The following is a 16706-nucleotide window of genomic DNA, read 5'->3' on the forward strand; positions in this document are numbered from 1 at the left end:
ATGCCCTAGTTGAACAATGCTGGTATCTCTCTAGTTGATAGAAAATACAAAGTTTTTTTGCTCTCCTCAACTGGATGCAACTTTGAAAATTACCATAATATATATAAAAGAAGGTTTTTAGTAGTCTCCAAAATTGAATTTTAGGTCTAGTGTGAGGGAGTGTTCCAGTTGCATTATTTTTCAATTTGGATATACAGTTGTTCCATTATCACACCTTAGTAAAAAGAGTGTTCTTTCTCTGCTTCTCTGCAATGGCAGTTTTAATAATCAAAGGTCCATGTATAAGTGGGTGTTTTAGAACATTCTATTCAGTTCTGTTGGCCTATTTGCTTATATCGATACTTATAACACAAATTTTTAATTACTGTAGTGTTTTTTAAAAAAGTAATTCTTGGGCTTCCCTGGTGGCGCAGTGGTTGAGAGTCCGCCTGCTGATGCAGGGGTCACGGGTTCGTGCCCCGGTCTGGGAGGATCCCACATGCCGCGGAACGGCTGGGCTCGTGAGCCATGGCCACTGAGCCTGCGCGTCCGGAGCCTGTGCTCCGAAATGGGAGAGGCCACAACGGTGAGAGGCCCGCGTACCGCAAAAAAAAACAAAAAAAAAAAGTAATTCTTAACATCTAGTAGAGTAAGTCCTCATATTTGTTTTCTTTATCAAGAGCATATTGACTCTTCTTGGCCATTTGCAAATAAATTTAAAGTTTAGAATAAGCTATCAAGCTTCACATACAAAACCTCTTGAATTTCTCTTGGGAGGACTGGGTAGTACCATACACGACAGATTAAAATTGGGGAGAATTAACATGTTTACAATATTGAATGCTCCTCTCCATGAATATATGATAATTCCCTATTTAAGTTTTTGTTAATTTCTCTATTAATAGCTATATATTTAAAATTTTTTATTATATATATTTTTATATGAGGCATGTGTATTTTATTTAGTAATTTACAAGTTATATTTTGTTTAATTTCATGGTCACTGTTTGTTGCTGCAGAAACAAAACGCATGTTTACATATTAACTTTATACCCACCAACTTTTAAAAATAACTGTATTGATTTCATAGGTTGTTTTTATTTATTGTTCTTGTTTTCATAGATATCCTTTACTTTCAAAGATATCCTTTGTCTGGTAGCATAATTTCTTTTAACATGAATGAATAAGTTTTATAAAACACTATTCTGTATCAATTTAGATATGATTTTTCTCTCATTTAATCTGTCCACAAGGTATGCCAGCCGTGGATTTATTCTCCCTCAAATCGATTCCTCACTCTTCTGCTCTGCTCTTTAGTATAAAATGTCTGACTCTCATTTCTCATGCTCTGTGCTCTCCAACACCTGGATGCCAGCTCAGTTAAACCAAGGAGTGACAGCTGCAGAGTAGAGCCCAGGAGGATCAAAGTGCCAGAATCCTTCACCTTCTTCCTCTCTGAAGCAGGTGGTTTCCCTTCGATGGCCACATTATCTCCGTGGCTTCAACTTACCTCAGTAACAACACTTTTTCTCTTTGTTCCTCTAGCCTAGAGGCGGGAATGCCTTTTTAAGTTGCGAAGTATTGTTTTGCTCAATTCTCCCCAGTTGGCTTCTCAAGTAACCAATCTCCTACACTAAATTCTCCAAATTGTCTAGAGTGATTTCTGTTTCCTGGATAACAGTTGACCAATTACAGATGACCAATTTTATTGATTTATTTTTTCATGTGAAAGCCTCCTTTCAGTCCTAAGAAAAACTTAACTCTGTCACATATGTGTGTATACACAAACACACAAATATATATTCAAAAACTCTAACAGTATAATGGACAGATTTATTCAACTTTTAAAAATTTCAAGCACTACACATAAAGCTCTACAGTATAACCTGTGAGAAATAGTCCAAGTGGTACTCGAATATTATAGCCTTCAATACATTTACCAGAAAAAAAATTTTAAAACATTCAAATGATTCAAGAGCTATAGAAACAATAGCACATTACATTCAAATAATTAGAAGGTAGGAAATAATGAAGATAAATGCAGAAATGATGAATTAGAAGGTAGTAGAGCCAACTTAATGAAAGCCAGCTCTTTGAAAATATTTCCATAATACTTTCTGTAGTTATTATCAATTACAAAAGAAAGAAGTAGAAATAAGTGATATTAGTTCAATAAAATTCTATAAGATAGACCTACAGAAGAGACTTAAAGGCTATAATAGAACACTATAAATACTTTTACCCTTACAACAGGATAACAAATGGTGGATAAGGAAAAAATTCTACCTAGAGAATTTTTTAGCTAATAATCACAAAGGAATGCTAGAGTTACCATTCTGCAGCCCCTAATGGATTAATGGCTGAGGGTGATGAACCTCAATGACTGGCAACATCACCACAAAGGAGATAACAGACATCATGTATCTCCTAATGGAAATGCACAGTGTCATCTTTGGAGTAATGTTACCAATAAATAAACCTTCATCTTCAAGTGTCTTTCTATTATTATTGAGGACTGTTGATGTTGAGTATCAGGTATATTGGGTTCATTATTCTATTCTCTGTGCCGTTGTCTGTTTAAGAATTTCAATAACACGATTTTATTATAAATAGCATGCCTCTAAATTTAAAAATCCAACTGACATGGAAGATTTTTTTAGCAAAATATAAATGACTAAATAGGTCCATAAAGAAACAAAAAACTTAATCTAACAATAAAAACTAAAACTGTAGTTAAAACCCATGGAACCCTCAAAATGTTCCTGGAAGCTTCTTATACCAAATGAAGGAGGAATCAATCAAAATTTTATGTAAACTCTTCCAAACCATACAAAAGATAGGAAATGACTCATCCACTCTAATGGGGTAGCGCTCCTTGATACAAAGACAAGGTAAGGATACCCTGAAAAAAGAACATGAGTCAAGCTCACTCATATAGAGACGTCTTAAATAACTTCATAGCACATGCAATGTAGCGGTGAATTAATAAGAAAAAATAGGCTGTGTCAAAGGAATGCAAAGAAGAAATCGCATTAGAAAACATGAATCAGAATTCACTATACTAACAGATAAGGGAGAAAAAGCATTTGATCAAGTGCAGGGGTAAAGTAAAAGCTTTGATAAAAATTCAACATAAATTAATGGTAATAACTTGTAGCAAACTTATAAGAATGTAATTCCCATATCACAGTCGTCAGCAAATATACATATGAAATATTAGAAGCATTCCCAATAAAGTCTGGAAAAACACACAGATGTATGGTACCACAAACCTGTATGTGAATGTATAGCAGGACACAGCCAAGAACAAGAATAATTAAATATATGAATAATGAAAAGAAACAATAATAGTACCAATATGATTTTATAATTAAAATACCTAAAGTAATAGGCAAACACAATATTCAAATGTATAAGGAACATCAAAAACCTAGTATATTGAAAATCACTACAGCAAAATCAGAAACCTGGTCACACAAAATCAATAACTAACTAGAACACGTAAAGGACAATCCCATTCACAACAGCAACAATATCTAAAATGTACCTAAAATGAAACCTTACAAAACTGTACAAGATCTTTATGAAGACAACTATAAAAATTTACTGATAGAGTTAGAAAAAAAAATGTCCCAAATAGAGCAGTATAATATGTTTATTCAGGGGAACAGAATATTGTAAACATGTCAATTCTCCTTAACTTATTTACAGTTTTAGTGCTGCACCTGTAGCTTCCAAGATGACAACCAAACTCCAGGTGCGCTCTCCTGTGCCCCAAATCAACCCTGGAAAAACTAAAGAAGGAATAAACAAAAGGATATCATCATTAACAGTAAAACAATAATAAGCAACCCCTGAGGGTACTAAGTCTGTACTGAACAAGGGCTTGTGTAAGGGCAGTTGAGATAGGTCTAGGGAAGACAGGATCATTTGAAGCAAAGGTTTTAAAGTTTAGCCCTTGTTTCTCCCAGTGTGCCCTGGGTGGATGAATGTCCACTGCCTCACTGAACTTGAGGGAACTTGAGGCAGCTCCTCAGAGCCCACATGCCAGGACTATTGGGTTATTCCAGGACTATGGCATAATATCAGAACAGCACCAAACCTGTGTCCGGTTTATTTCACTTAGCATAATGTCCTCCTAGGTTCATCCATGTTGTTCAGAATGATGGGATTTCTCACCACACACACAAAAATGGTTAACTATGGGAGGAGATATGATAAATACTGTCGTTCTGGCAATCATTTCACATTGTACCCATATATCCAAACATCACATTTGATACAATATACATAAAAAGCAATTTTTATTTGTAAAAATATAAAGAAAATATTGAAATACAACAGCAAATATCACAGTAATTTCATATAACAAAAAAATTCATTCCACAAAATTTGATTAATGGCACTGATATCATGCAAGAGAGGCCCCAGAGCTAAAATTAGGAAAGGGAAGAAACCAGTTAGAATGCACATCATCAGAAAATCTACAAACAACAAATGCTGGAGAGGGTGTGGAGAAAAGGAAACCCTCTTGCACTGTTGCTGGGAATGTAAATTGATACAGCCACTATGGAGAACAGTATGGAGGTTCCTTAAAAAACTAAACATAGAATTACCATTTGACCCAGGAATCCCACTACTGGGCATATACCCAGAGAAAACCATAATTCAAAAAGACACACGCACCCCAATGTTCATTGCAGCACCATTTACAATAGCCAGATCATGGAAGCAACCTAAATGCCCATCGACAGACGAATGGATAAATAAGATGTGGTACATATAAATAATGAAATATTACTCAGCAATAAACAGGAACAAAACTGGGTCATTTGTAAACACATGGATGGATCTAGAGACGGTCATACAGAGTGAAGTAAGTCAGAAAGAGAAAACCAAATACTGTATATTAATGCATATATATGGAACCTAGAAAAATGGTGCAGATGAACCAGTTTGCAGGGCACAAATAAAGACAAAGATGTAGAGAAAAAACGTATGGACGCCAAGGGGGGAAATGGTGAGGGGTGGTGTGGTGGTTGTATGAATTGGCAGACTCTGCTTGAAATATATACACCAACATGTATAAAATGGATAACTAATAAGAACCTGCTGTATAAAAAATAAATAAAATTCAAAAAAAAAAAAAAGGAAAAATTCCAAGATTCATAGAACTCAGTGCAACTTCCCTAACCGAAAACACTGAAACCCACAAGATTCTCACCTCCTACAACCATTTCCAGGAACCCTGAGGCAGAACTGTCCAGATGAGATGTGCCTGCACTTCACACCAGCAGTCTCAGGGAGCTGATGTCTTTGATGTGAGACCTTGGCCTCAGGTCAGCAGACGGGAGGTACCCAGCACCTACAGGGAGTCAAGAGAAGACACTGAGAGAGGACTGAGAGCAGCATCCACCACAGAAGAGGGGGCCCCAAAGAGCCCTCACTGTCAGTCTCGGGGGACCCAGGCATGGCTGTGAGGCTCAGGGCCCCAGATACTTCCGGCTGGGGGCGCCGACAGAAATGAGAGCCAAGGTGTGATGCCTGCTGACTCAGCTCAGCAGAGGGAAATGTCCCAGGACCCGCCAAGAGTCAATGAAAGGCCCTCGTGCCACGTCTGCGGGAAGCTCCCCCGGAACCACCACGCCCCGGCCACCCCCCCACCCCCACCCCATACCGCCCCGCCCTGGCCCGGCCCTGCCCCGCCCCTGCTGTCCTCCTGGACCCTAGATGCACATGACCGGATGTGACGTCCTCCTAACCACGCTGTGGGGGCGCGCCATTTTTGAGAGCTGCCGTCCCGCGAGGGTGAGCCGCGGGAGGAGTGCCACGTCTTGTCAGGTATCAAGGTGTGAGGTGACCCCAGTTAGAAGTGCGGGGACACGCCCCCGACACCCCCAATCCCCATTCCCTCCGAAAAGAGGCGGCCACACAGGCCCCGCCCACCCTGCCCCTGCTCTCGGCCCCAGAGGCTCGGGCCTGGCTGTTAGGCCCAAAGTCCATCCGCTTCCCCCGCGGGGTCTCGGGCAAGGAAGGCCTCGCTCTGAGGCTGGTGGACCCTGGCTCAGCTCAGTACAGGGAGCGCCCCAGGCCCTGTGGAGTGAAGGACGGGACCCTCGTGGGGACCGCAGGGCTCCACACCCCAGAATGGCGGCCACGCGGACCCCGCCCCTGACGTCGGCCTGGGAGCCTCCGGGCAGGTCTACAGACTGAGGGGCTCCCTCAGTGCGAACGCGGACGGACGGACAGACGCGGGAGGCCCAGGGAGGAGGGGGCTTGTCCTGAGGGGCTGGCCGCAGGTCAGCAGAGGGAGGATTTCCAGGGCACGGGAGGAGTCAGGGCGAGGACCGTCCTCCCCGTCGCAAGGGCACTTCAGAACCCCTCCCCTGTTGTCAGCCGCTTCCTTCTGGCCACACACGGAGGAGGGAGGGCTGCTGTCTGAGAGGGGAGGTGCAGGCCAGCAGAAGGCGCGTCCTAAGCACTCCCAAGAGTCAGCCCAAGCCCTTGAGTGAGGGCCAGTGGGGCCGCCAGCCACAGGGCCTCGACCTGTCTGCCGCACGCTGCAGACCTGGTAAAACTCTGCCACGTGCGGCCGCGTGGTCACCCTCACCGCCTCCGAATGGGACGCAAGGAGGTGCCGGCACTGGTGCGAGCAGATGGCCCTCGGGGCAAGAGAGGAGCTCCAGGCTGCACCGGCCGTCCAGGGAGGACCCCGAGTGAGGACTGAGGGAGTCACCCACCCCGAAGAGAAGGGACAAGAGAGATTGTGGCCCGTCCCCTCCTGTCAACCCTTAGACTCCCAAGAAAGGACTGTCAGGCTGAGACTGCCCGTAATTTCCTCTGCCAGGTTCAGGCTGAGACCGCCCGTAATTTCCTCTGCCAGGTCCGAGGGAGGTTAGAGCTTTGTTCTGAAGGGGCAGCCACCAGGCAGCAGAAGGGAGGGTCCCAGGACCCTTCGGTGGTGGGCTGAACGCTCCCTCCTTTCCTCCTCCTGGGTGTCGTGGAAGATGGTGGTGTCAACTTCAGAGCAGCAGAGGGGAGGGGGTGGGGGGGTGGGGGAGTCTTGCCAACAACCATCATCCGGACTCTGAATGGGAACCGTGGGGACCTACCTCCCCTGCCAGCCCCCACTGTCACCCCCGTACCGCCCAGGCAGGGCTGGCTGGCTGTGCCCCACGGCTCACTCTACCGTCCTCCACAGGGGTCTCAGGGGACAGGCTGAGCACGAGAACAGGAGCCCTGTGGGTCCTCGGGCAGTGCCCACCAGGACCCTGCAGAGGCGGCCTTGGTTAAAGCCAGGGAGGCATCTCCCCGCTGAAGGTGCTCACAGCATCTCCTTGTCCCTCCCCCAGGTACCCTCGTTGCCTGCCTTCCTGCCCACACTCCCGCCTACTGGCCCTGACCTGTGTCATCATGCCTCGGGGCCGGAAGAGCAAGCGCCATGGCCGCAAGAAACGCCACCAGGCCCAGGGGGAGACTCAGAGTCTCAAGGGTTCCCAGGCCACTGAGGCGGCGGCAGCGGCGGCAGAAGAGATACAAGAGTCGCCGTCTTCCCCCGCTTCTGTTTCTCGGGATACTCCCCCGAGCTCCCCTGCTGCTGGCACTCGCCAGGAGCCTCAGGGAGCCCCAGCCACTACCTCTCGTGATGAAGGGGTTTCATGCCCAGGATCTGAAGAGGGTGCCCAGAGCCAAGGTGAGAAAAGTGCAGGTACCTCCCAGGCAGCACCTTCCATTCGCAGCAGTCGCAGAGATCCTCTGACCAGGAAGGTCAGAAAGTTGGTGCAGTTCCTGCTGGAGAAGTACAAGACGAAGGAGCCCATCCCGCACGCAGCACTGCTGAAGGCTGTCAACAGGAAGTACGAGAAGCACTTCCCTGAGATCCTCAGCAGAGCCTCTGAGATCATGCAGGTGGTCTTTGGCCTCGAGCTGAAGGAAGTCGACCCCAGCAGTCACTCCTACGCCTTCATCAGCAATGTGGCCCTTCCCAGCGAGGGAAGTACAAGTGATGAGTCGGGGCTGCCCATGTCCGGTCTCCTGATGATTCTCCTGGGCCTGATCTTCAAGAAGGGCAACCGTGCCACCGAAGAGGAGATCTGGGAATTCCTCAGTGAGTTGGCTTTCTATGCTGGGATGAGGCACTTGATCTCTGGGGAGCCCAGGAGGCTCATCAGCAAAGATTTCGTGCGGCAGAAGTACCTGACATACCGCCAGGTGCCCAACAGCGATCCTCCGCGCTATGAGTTCCTGTGGGGCCCGAGAGCCCACGCTGAAACCAGCAAGATGAAAGTGCTGGAGTTTGTGGCCAAGATCATCGGTACCGTCCCCAGTGCCTTACCAGATCTCTATGAGGAGGCTCTGAAAGATGAGGAAGAGAGAGCCGCGGCCAGGGCTGCAGCTGTTGCAGAGGGCAGACCCCTTCCAGGGCCAAGGCCCGCAGCTCCTCCCACATGTAGCGGGGGAGGCCGCGGGCAGTTTGCTCACTTTGTTTTGGAAGAGAGCAGTCAGGCTCCTAAATAGTGCAGAGTAGTAGGGATGGAGGGAACAAAGTATAGATCTTATTTATCTTCCTGTTTTAAACTAGTAACTTCTATATATTATTGATTGATTTAGGTTTTTTCAAATGTTTTTTTCTTCTAATAGTGTGTTTTCTTAAGAATATGAATTCGTGAATGACATTGCTTGCATATTTATTGCTGTTTAAAGAGTTCTGAAGTTACAGTTTTGGTACATGTAAAAGGAATTCACGAACCATCTATATTTTCTGTATGATCCAGAAGTAGAAAACAGGGCACTGCAACAGACATTGTCATGGAAATGTGAAAGGCGACCACAGAAAATATTTAGAAACAAAAAGTGGAGAAAACAGAGTAAAAGCCATTTAACTCGTGGTTTGCCTTATTTCGTTTAAACTTTCATTTGGTAGAAATAAAAGATACTTTGACTGATTTAGCTCATTTGTGAGTATTTGTTTCTTTTGCCCTAGTGCACTGCATATTCTCTGCTACCTACTGGATTAAAAATAAACTCTGATGGGAGGGTGGTACTTTGGGGTTCATAATAATCATATCATAACTGCCATTCATCAAAAACCCAATATTGCTTAATGAGTATGCCACTGCTTTACATGTAGTACATAACATTCCAACATTCACGCAGGAGAGGATTTAGCAGACTCCCTTTACAGGTGAGTAACTTGCAGGTGTCTCAAGTTCACAAGACTGATTAAGTGACCTTGCTGGGTCTAGTCCCCTGGTCTGGAATAGTCTAGAGCCTACACTCTTCCACTCCTCCCAGCCTAAGCCAGACCTTACGTCTTTTAATTCATTTTTCTTCTCACCACTCCAAAATGTATCTCATGGGATAAAAGGGGCCCTGTTCCCAAAGCACTGTTTTGGAATACAGTAACAATAACGCTGAATAAGTGAATGGTATGAATAAAAAGAAAAATTTTTGGTGACAATGGGATCTTCTACATATGCAATGTCAGATACCCTGAAAAGATCAGCATCTCCTCATTTACTCTTCAAGTTTCTCAGGGACATAAAAGCCTTGGTTTAAGAGCTGTGTCCTCAGGTCAGTGGAGGGAGGAGTCCCAGCCTCTGATAGTTACTCAAGGTGAGGACCTTAGAACAGAAGGGGGCCCCACAAAGTCTACCCTGCTTTCTCCCTTGTGTGGCCATGCGCAGAGCTGTCTGTCTGAAGGTACCCCTTCTTTTCCTCCGGGGCAAGGGTGGAGAGGTTCTCAGGGAGGTGAGTTCCTTGGTCTTGTGGCAGCATCTCCAATTCTGCCCAAGTAGGAGATCCTAGCAGGCCTTAATTTGCTTCAGGGTGAGGACACTGGGTGCCGATGAGTGGACTCCCCATAACAAAGGGGACCACACAGAGGCCCCCGGCAGGGGTAGCCAGGGAATAGGTCTCTTATCTCCCCTTCTGGTGTCTCAGGAAGGTGAAAGCCTTGGCCTGAGGCTGGCTGGCAGACAGACAGTAGGGAGGGTGGAGTCCCATATGCTACCTGAAGTCAAGGTAAGAAACCTGAGTTAGGACTGAGGGGCCACTGACTCCAGAAGAGTGGGGCCTTGTAAAGTCCTGCTCCTCAGAAGACCCCAACAGCTTTGGACAGATCTGGTTCATCCTGACTTCCAATTCAGAATTCCCAAGAAGGTAATGCCTTTGTGCTGAGGAGCACAGCTTCAGGGGAGTGGAGGGTGGAGTCCTGGGTCTGGTCAGGCATCACGATGAGGACCCTGAATGAGGAGCAAGAGGACCACTCACTCCAGAACAGAGGAGAATGCAGAGTCCCGCCCCTGAGGTCAGCCCCAGGAGGCCCAGGACAAAGCTTTCTGGCTGACCTGCCCCCTCTTTCCACTGGGGGTGGTCTCGGGGAGGCGAGGGCCTTGGTCTATGGGGAACAGCCTCACTCAGTAGAGACTGGAAATCTAGTGACTCTAAATGAGGATAAAGGGACTCCACCTAGAGCAGAGCCCTGCCACTGGATACCTCCCCTCGGCAAATCCAGGAATGTTGGCATGATGCGCCCCACGCCTTTCCTTTTAGAGCGTCTCAGGTAGATGAGGCACTTGGTCCCAGGGGCCAGCCTCAGGGGAGCACAGGGAGGAATTCCAGGTCATGCCAAGAGTCGAGCAGAGGACCATGAGGACTGAGGGAACCACCCAAATCATAAAAGCGGGGACGCCACAGAATCCCTCCCTTACTGTCGGCCAGGAGTGACCACAGGCAGTCATGCCCACGTGAGGCAACCCTCACATCCTCCTAGGTGGTCTCAGGGAAGTAAAGGCTGTAGTATGAGAGCACAGGCCTCTCTAGGTCACGGGAAGAGCCAGCGTAAGGACTCCGAGTGAGGACCAAGGGGAACGCACAACCGAAAAGAGACAGGAACAAACGCATAGCCCCACCACCCTTTCGGCCCGGGGAAGCCCCAGGCAGGGGTAGTTCCATGTGTCACCCACTTGCCTCCGGCTCTGGAGGACTCAGGTCGGTAGAGGGGAGAGTCCCAGATCCTGACAGAGTGAGGACTATTGAGGTCACAAACCCCAGAAGAGCGGAGCCCGGGGAATCTTGCCCTCTGTGTTAGTCCTCAGAAGCCCCTCAGAAATAGCTGTGGCTGCACGTGGCCTACTCTGACTTCTGCTTCTGGGGACTCAGGGTGGTGAGGACTTTGCTCCGAGGCTGGTGACTCAGCACAGGGGAAATTTCCAGGTTGTGCTAGGAGTTGGGGTGAGGACCTAAGGCTGGAGTGGAGCATGAAAACCATAACAATGGGGGCAGCACATCATCTCTCCCCTGCTGTCAGTCCTGGGAGACGCCTGGAGAGATATCAGGCCGAGCAGAGGCAACCCTTAACTCCTCCCAGGGTGACAGAGAAGTGGGGACAGTAATAGGTGAAGAGAGGGAGAAATATAGGTCTTCCCAGGAGTCAAACTGAGGAAGAGCCTGAGTGAGGACCGGCGCGGCCAAGCATAATAAGGCCTGGATCTGCCGGCCCCGGCTTCCTGCCTTCAGAGACCACAGGTAGACGTGGGACATCAGGCTACCCTCACTTTCTTCTGTTGGCTCTCAGAGAGCAGTGGGCCTTTCTATGAGCACATGTCCTCAGGTAAAGAGACAGGAGCCACAGGCCTTCCCAGGAGTCAAACTGAGAACCCTGAGTGACGACTAAGGGGAACATGCCCCACCCGCTGAGCTGTGGGGACGACAAAGAGTCTAGCCTTGCCCCTGCTTTCAGCACTTGAAGGCTCAGGACAGGGCAGTCGGGCCGAGGCTCCTTTACATCAGGTCTAAGGGAGGTGAGACCCTTAGCCTGAAGGTACAGTCATCAGAGGGCAGAAGGGTGGGTCCCAGGCCCTACGTGAAGCCAGCTGAGAGCACTGAATAGGGACTGAGGACCCAGTGATCCCAGGATAGAAAGGACTCCACAGAGCTGTCAGCACTGTGCTCCCCCTGTCAGGCCGGTGAGCTGGGCCACCACTCACTTCCTCCTCATGGGTCCCCGGGACCACTGAGGTGTCAACTGCAGAGCAACGGAGGGGAGGAAGCCCAGACCCTGGCTGCCATCCACCTAAAGATCCTGAACATGAACTGAGCAGACTCCCCGCCCTAGAGCACGGAAGGTCCCACTGGCAGCCCCTTCTGTCACCCCAGTGACACTCAGGTAGGCTGGCAGCCTGTAGCCCAAGGCTCACTCTACCGTCCGCCACAGGGGTCTCAGGGGACAGGCTGAGCAGGAGAACAGGAGCCCTGTGGGTCCTCGAGCAGTGCCCTCAAGGACCCTGCAGAGGCGGCCTTGGTTAAAGCCAGGGAGGAATCTCCCCGCTGAAGGTGCTCACAGCATCTCCTTGTCCCTCCCCCAGGTGCCCTCGTTGCCTGCCTTCCTGCGCACACTCCCGCCTGCTGGCCCTGACCTGTGTCATCATGCCTCGGGGCCGGAAGAGCAAGCACCGTTCCCGCGAGAAACGCCACCAGGCCCGGGAGGAGACTCAGAGTCTCAAGGGTGCCCAGGCTATTGAGGCGGCGGCAGCGGCAGAAGAGATAGAAGAGTCGCCCCCCTCCCCCGCTTATGTTTCTCGGGGTACTCCCCCGAGCTCCCCTGCTGCTGGCACTCGCCAGGAGCCTCAGGGAGCCCCAGCCACGAGCTCCCGTGATGCAGGGGTTTCATGCCCAGGATCTGAAGAGGGTGCCCAGAGCTAACGTGAGGAGAGCGAGTCACACACGAGCGGGCCTGCCCCATCCTGGACGGTTCGCCTTTCCCTCCCCTACCTGGACACTGGTGGTTGCAGCATGCCCAGAGATCCTCCCTCTCGTGGTCAAGGACCACTGTTAGGTTTCCAGCCATACCAGGACCAAGCAAGACAAAACCGCCAGCACAGGTTGACGCAGGCGCACCAAGACCTACAAGGTGACTCAAGGTACCCCAGGGTTCATTACGCCTCACTTGTAATAACTTAGCATCGCGGCTTTTGCTTCCCCGCCCCACCCCATGGGTTCTGCTTGGGTGCTTATGGGTAAGTGCCTGCATACTAGCAGGAAAGTTATATAGCCTAAAGCTGTCGATCGACTTGTCAGTCAAATAACACAGGACACAGGGAGGGACCACCACTCTACAAAACACAGCCCTACCCCATCGCGGGGCTGCTTCTGGTTTCCAGACAGCCCGCTCTCCTGCTTTCTCGGGAGCGTACCTTTGCTCTGCTTAACTGAACTCTTGCTGCTTAAAACTGCTCTACGCCTCTCGACTGAATTCTTCCTCTTTGGGAGGGCAAGAGCCCAGGAAATCGCCATTCTGCCGGTGACAGTATGGATCGCATATTCATTACTTTTATCAGGTACAAGTTAAAGTTTTCATATTTCATAAAACAAATTTAGAAACCTTCCATTCCTTTTTGTGACCTAGAACAAGAAAACACAGCAATGGAAGAGGGATTTCCATGGAACTGTGAATAGACTCGGCAGTAAAATCATGTGGGTCAAGTAAAAAAAGGAAAGAAAAAGCGTACATGGTGGTACATTTTTGGTTTGTTTTATTCTTTTAGTGCTTCTTTTTGTAAACCTGAAAGATGTTTTCTTAGATTATTCAAGATTGTGAGAGAAATTAAACAATAATAAAGTAGACATCCTTATCGTTGCCACTCTTATTCCCAACCATTAATTGAGCAGCTACTCTTTGGAAGGCTCCGTGGCACAACTGGGGATGGGAAGAAAAAGAAGACTGAGCCACTGTCCATAGACCTTCGGAGCCTAGGAGCTGCTGCCATGTCAAGATGGTGAGACACACTCTGAGACCTAAATAAATGGCAAGTTACAACAAGGGGTGAGAAAGAGAGGAGGTTCCAGACGAGAGCAGTCAAGTGTAAATGCTCTGAAGCAAGGAAGTCTGGAGCTTTGGGACACTGCAGTTCCCTTGAGGAGGTGATTTTAAGTTAGGCGGGATGGTGGGCTAAATGAGGCCGAGTGAATTGTGGTGGGGGAGGGTGGGACCCTTAGATGGTGGGCCTCAGAGTTGACAGACTCAAGACTGGAATGGAAGCTTACCCTGAATTTTTACTTTGCGACTGTGGGTCAAACAGAGAGAATCTCCACTCGGGGCAGGAATAAAATGGCTTCCGTGTTCCTGTCCCAGTGCAGGTGAACACAGTGCACAAACTAGGTGTTTTAATCCCATCGCCTCCAGGGAGTTTCTGAGAAACAAGGATGATACTTCCTTGAAGTGAGATGTCAAGAAGCCACTGTGATAGCACTCTTTGCACTGGGGTCAAAGGGCCAGAGGCCACTCCCTTAAAGGGATGTTCTACTACTTACCTTAAGTGTAATCTGGGGAACTCCAAAGGAAGGCTACAATTTTTGGTGGTGGTGAAATTATAATGAAACTAGGGGTGGTTTGGATGAAAAGGCACCTGGGAGGGAAGTTGTTGGTCCTTGACGCAAATTCTAGAACCTCTGAGTAGCATCCAGCTGGGAGAGGTCCCTCTACACTCAAATGACATATTTACAAATGGGGAAGTTTTACATAGTTTCACGGTCTAAGCAGTTTTGTTCGTTCCAAAGGTGCTGCGTATCGTATTTTCTGACATCTCATGAGATTAAAGAAAAAAATCCCAAAGAGTTGGTATTATGGTCTGGGGTCATAGTTATCGTAGTAATAAATGCCATTCTTGAAAGACCATTGTTGCAAGTGCTTTACAAACATCACGTATATTACAACAGCTCTACAAGATAGGGCTTATCAGACTCACTTTGCAGATGATGAACTTGCAATTTTCTCAAGTTCACAAGACTTGTGACAGAGCTGGGAATAGACCCTTGGTCTGAATTCATCTAGAGGCCACACTGTTCCACTCTTCCCGGCCTGAGGCAGACCTACTATCCTTTAATTCACTTGTCTCCTCACTACTTCAAACTGTATTTCAGGCAATTTAAAAAATAAAAAGCAAGCAAGCAAACAAAAAACCCTGTAGCCAAAGGACTATAAACAGTCCTGATGAAGGAAGGTTAATACAAGAATAAACCGTAATTTGGGGATTGTCTGTGGGCTTCATTTATCTAGAGTCCTCCTGCTCCTCGCGCCAGGGTTCCTTGAAAGCTCACTGCCCTGGTCCCAGCACGTGTGTTCAGCTCCAGCACTTTCCCACGTTAGAGCTCCTTTCTCCTGAGACTTCCCCAGTGTGCCCTCAAGTCCCACTCTGGAATCTGTTAATGGTGTGTTGAGACTGGCCTCTGAATAAATACACCAATGAGTGAGCTTACCTAGGAGGTCAATATCCAAAGCCTCCCTCATAAGTTGGAGATGAGGACCTGAATAGACATTTCTACAAAGAGGGTATACCAGTGGCCAAACAGTACATGAAAAGATGCTCAATATCATTAGTCACTAGGGAAATGTATACAAAAAAGACAGAGTGGGATACCATTTCACTAGGTTGGTTATAAAAATGGAAAATAACAAGTGTTTGCGAGGATATGAAGAAATTGGATCCCTCATACATTGCTGGTAAGAATGTCAAATGGTTCAGCCTCTTTGGAAAACAGTTTGGTAGGTCCTCAAATTTAAACCAAGAATTACCGTATGACCCAGCAATTCCATTCCTAGGTATATAACCAAAATAACTTAAAAACTGTATTCAAACAAATCTCTGTACCCAAATATTCAAAGAAGCATTATTCATAAAAGCCAAAAAATGCAAACAACCCAAAATTCCGATCACTGAATGAACGGACAAACAAAATGTGGTATATTCTTACAATGGAATATTATTCAGTCATAAAACGGAATGAAGTACAGATAACTGAGAGACCATGGATGAACCTTGCAGACATTATGATAAATGATAAACGAAAGGAGTCAGAAACAAAAGGTCACATATTATATGACACCATTTACATGAATTGTCCAGGATAAGCAAATTCACAGAGACAGAAAGCAGATTGATGGTTGCCCGGGGCTAGGGAGAGGTATGAATGAGAAGTAACTTTTTGAAGGGTAAGAGGTTATGTAAGCAGATAGGATAGGCGGTCCCTGGAGAAAGAGAACCAGGCATGGCTTTCTTGACATAAGAGAAGCCATTTTTGGCCTAAGCCATTTTGTGATCTAAGCCATTTTAAGATCATTCTGTGAACCTGGAAACAATGTTTGCCCTTCAACACACCTCCATAATAATGATCTTAAGGGAATAAAAGAATGCAGCGACAAAAGACTGTTATCAGACAGGAGTAGTAACAGAAGCAAAGGTAATAAATCAGTTGTTAAGTCTCCCAGTCTTTTCAAGGGTAAATATATATATCAATGAGTTATATTTTTAATATTATATATAATACAATCAATAGATTGATTGATCCCACTATACATATAATATATATAACATATAGGTGTATGTATGTATGTAAAATCAACGGAATGATAGAATCAGATAGAATGAGAGAATTACCATTCTACAGCCCCTAATGGATTAGTGGATAAGGGTGAAGATCCTCACTACCTGTCAATACCACCAGGAAGCAGAAAACAGACACTATGTATCTCCTAATGGAAGCACACAGCTTGGTCTCAGGAGTGAACTTGCCAATAAACAAACTGGTAAATCAATAAGCCTTAATCTGAACAAGCTGTTTCCTACAATTATGGAGGATCCTTGATGCTGAGTTCCAGGTATATTGGGTTCATTATTTTATTCTCTGTAATGTTGTATATGATTGTTTTTATTATAAATATCATGCCT

The 16706-nt window shown here is 46.9% G+C and overlaps 1 protein-coding gene across 1 annotated transcript in view; it reads left to right on the top strand.

The window, feature by feature from the left end:
- The window catches only part of LOC307180217 (melanoma-associated antigen E1-like), a 133771-nt gene extending 124755 nt beyond the window's left edge, over positions 1-9016 (top strand). The window contains exons 4-6 of the mRNA XM_079910327.1: positions 3691-3811; positions 5710-5828; positions 7332-9016. Coding sequence (XP_079766453.1) covers positions 3691-3811; positions 5710-5828; positions 7332-8496 — 1405 coding nt within the window. The 3' untranslated portion in view covers positions 8497-9016. The remainder of the gene's footprint in view (positions 1-3690; positions 3812-5709; positions 5829-7331) is intronic.
- Positions 9017-16706: the final 7690 nt, after the last annotated feature.

This window comes from Stenella coeruleoalba (assembly GCF_951394435.1).
Source record: "Stenella coeruleoalba genome assembly, chromosome: X".
Taxonomy (NCBI): Eukaryota; Metazoa; Chordata; class Mammalia; order Artiodactyla; family Delphinidae; genus Stenella; species Stenella coeruleoalba.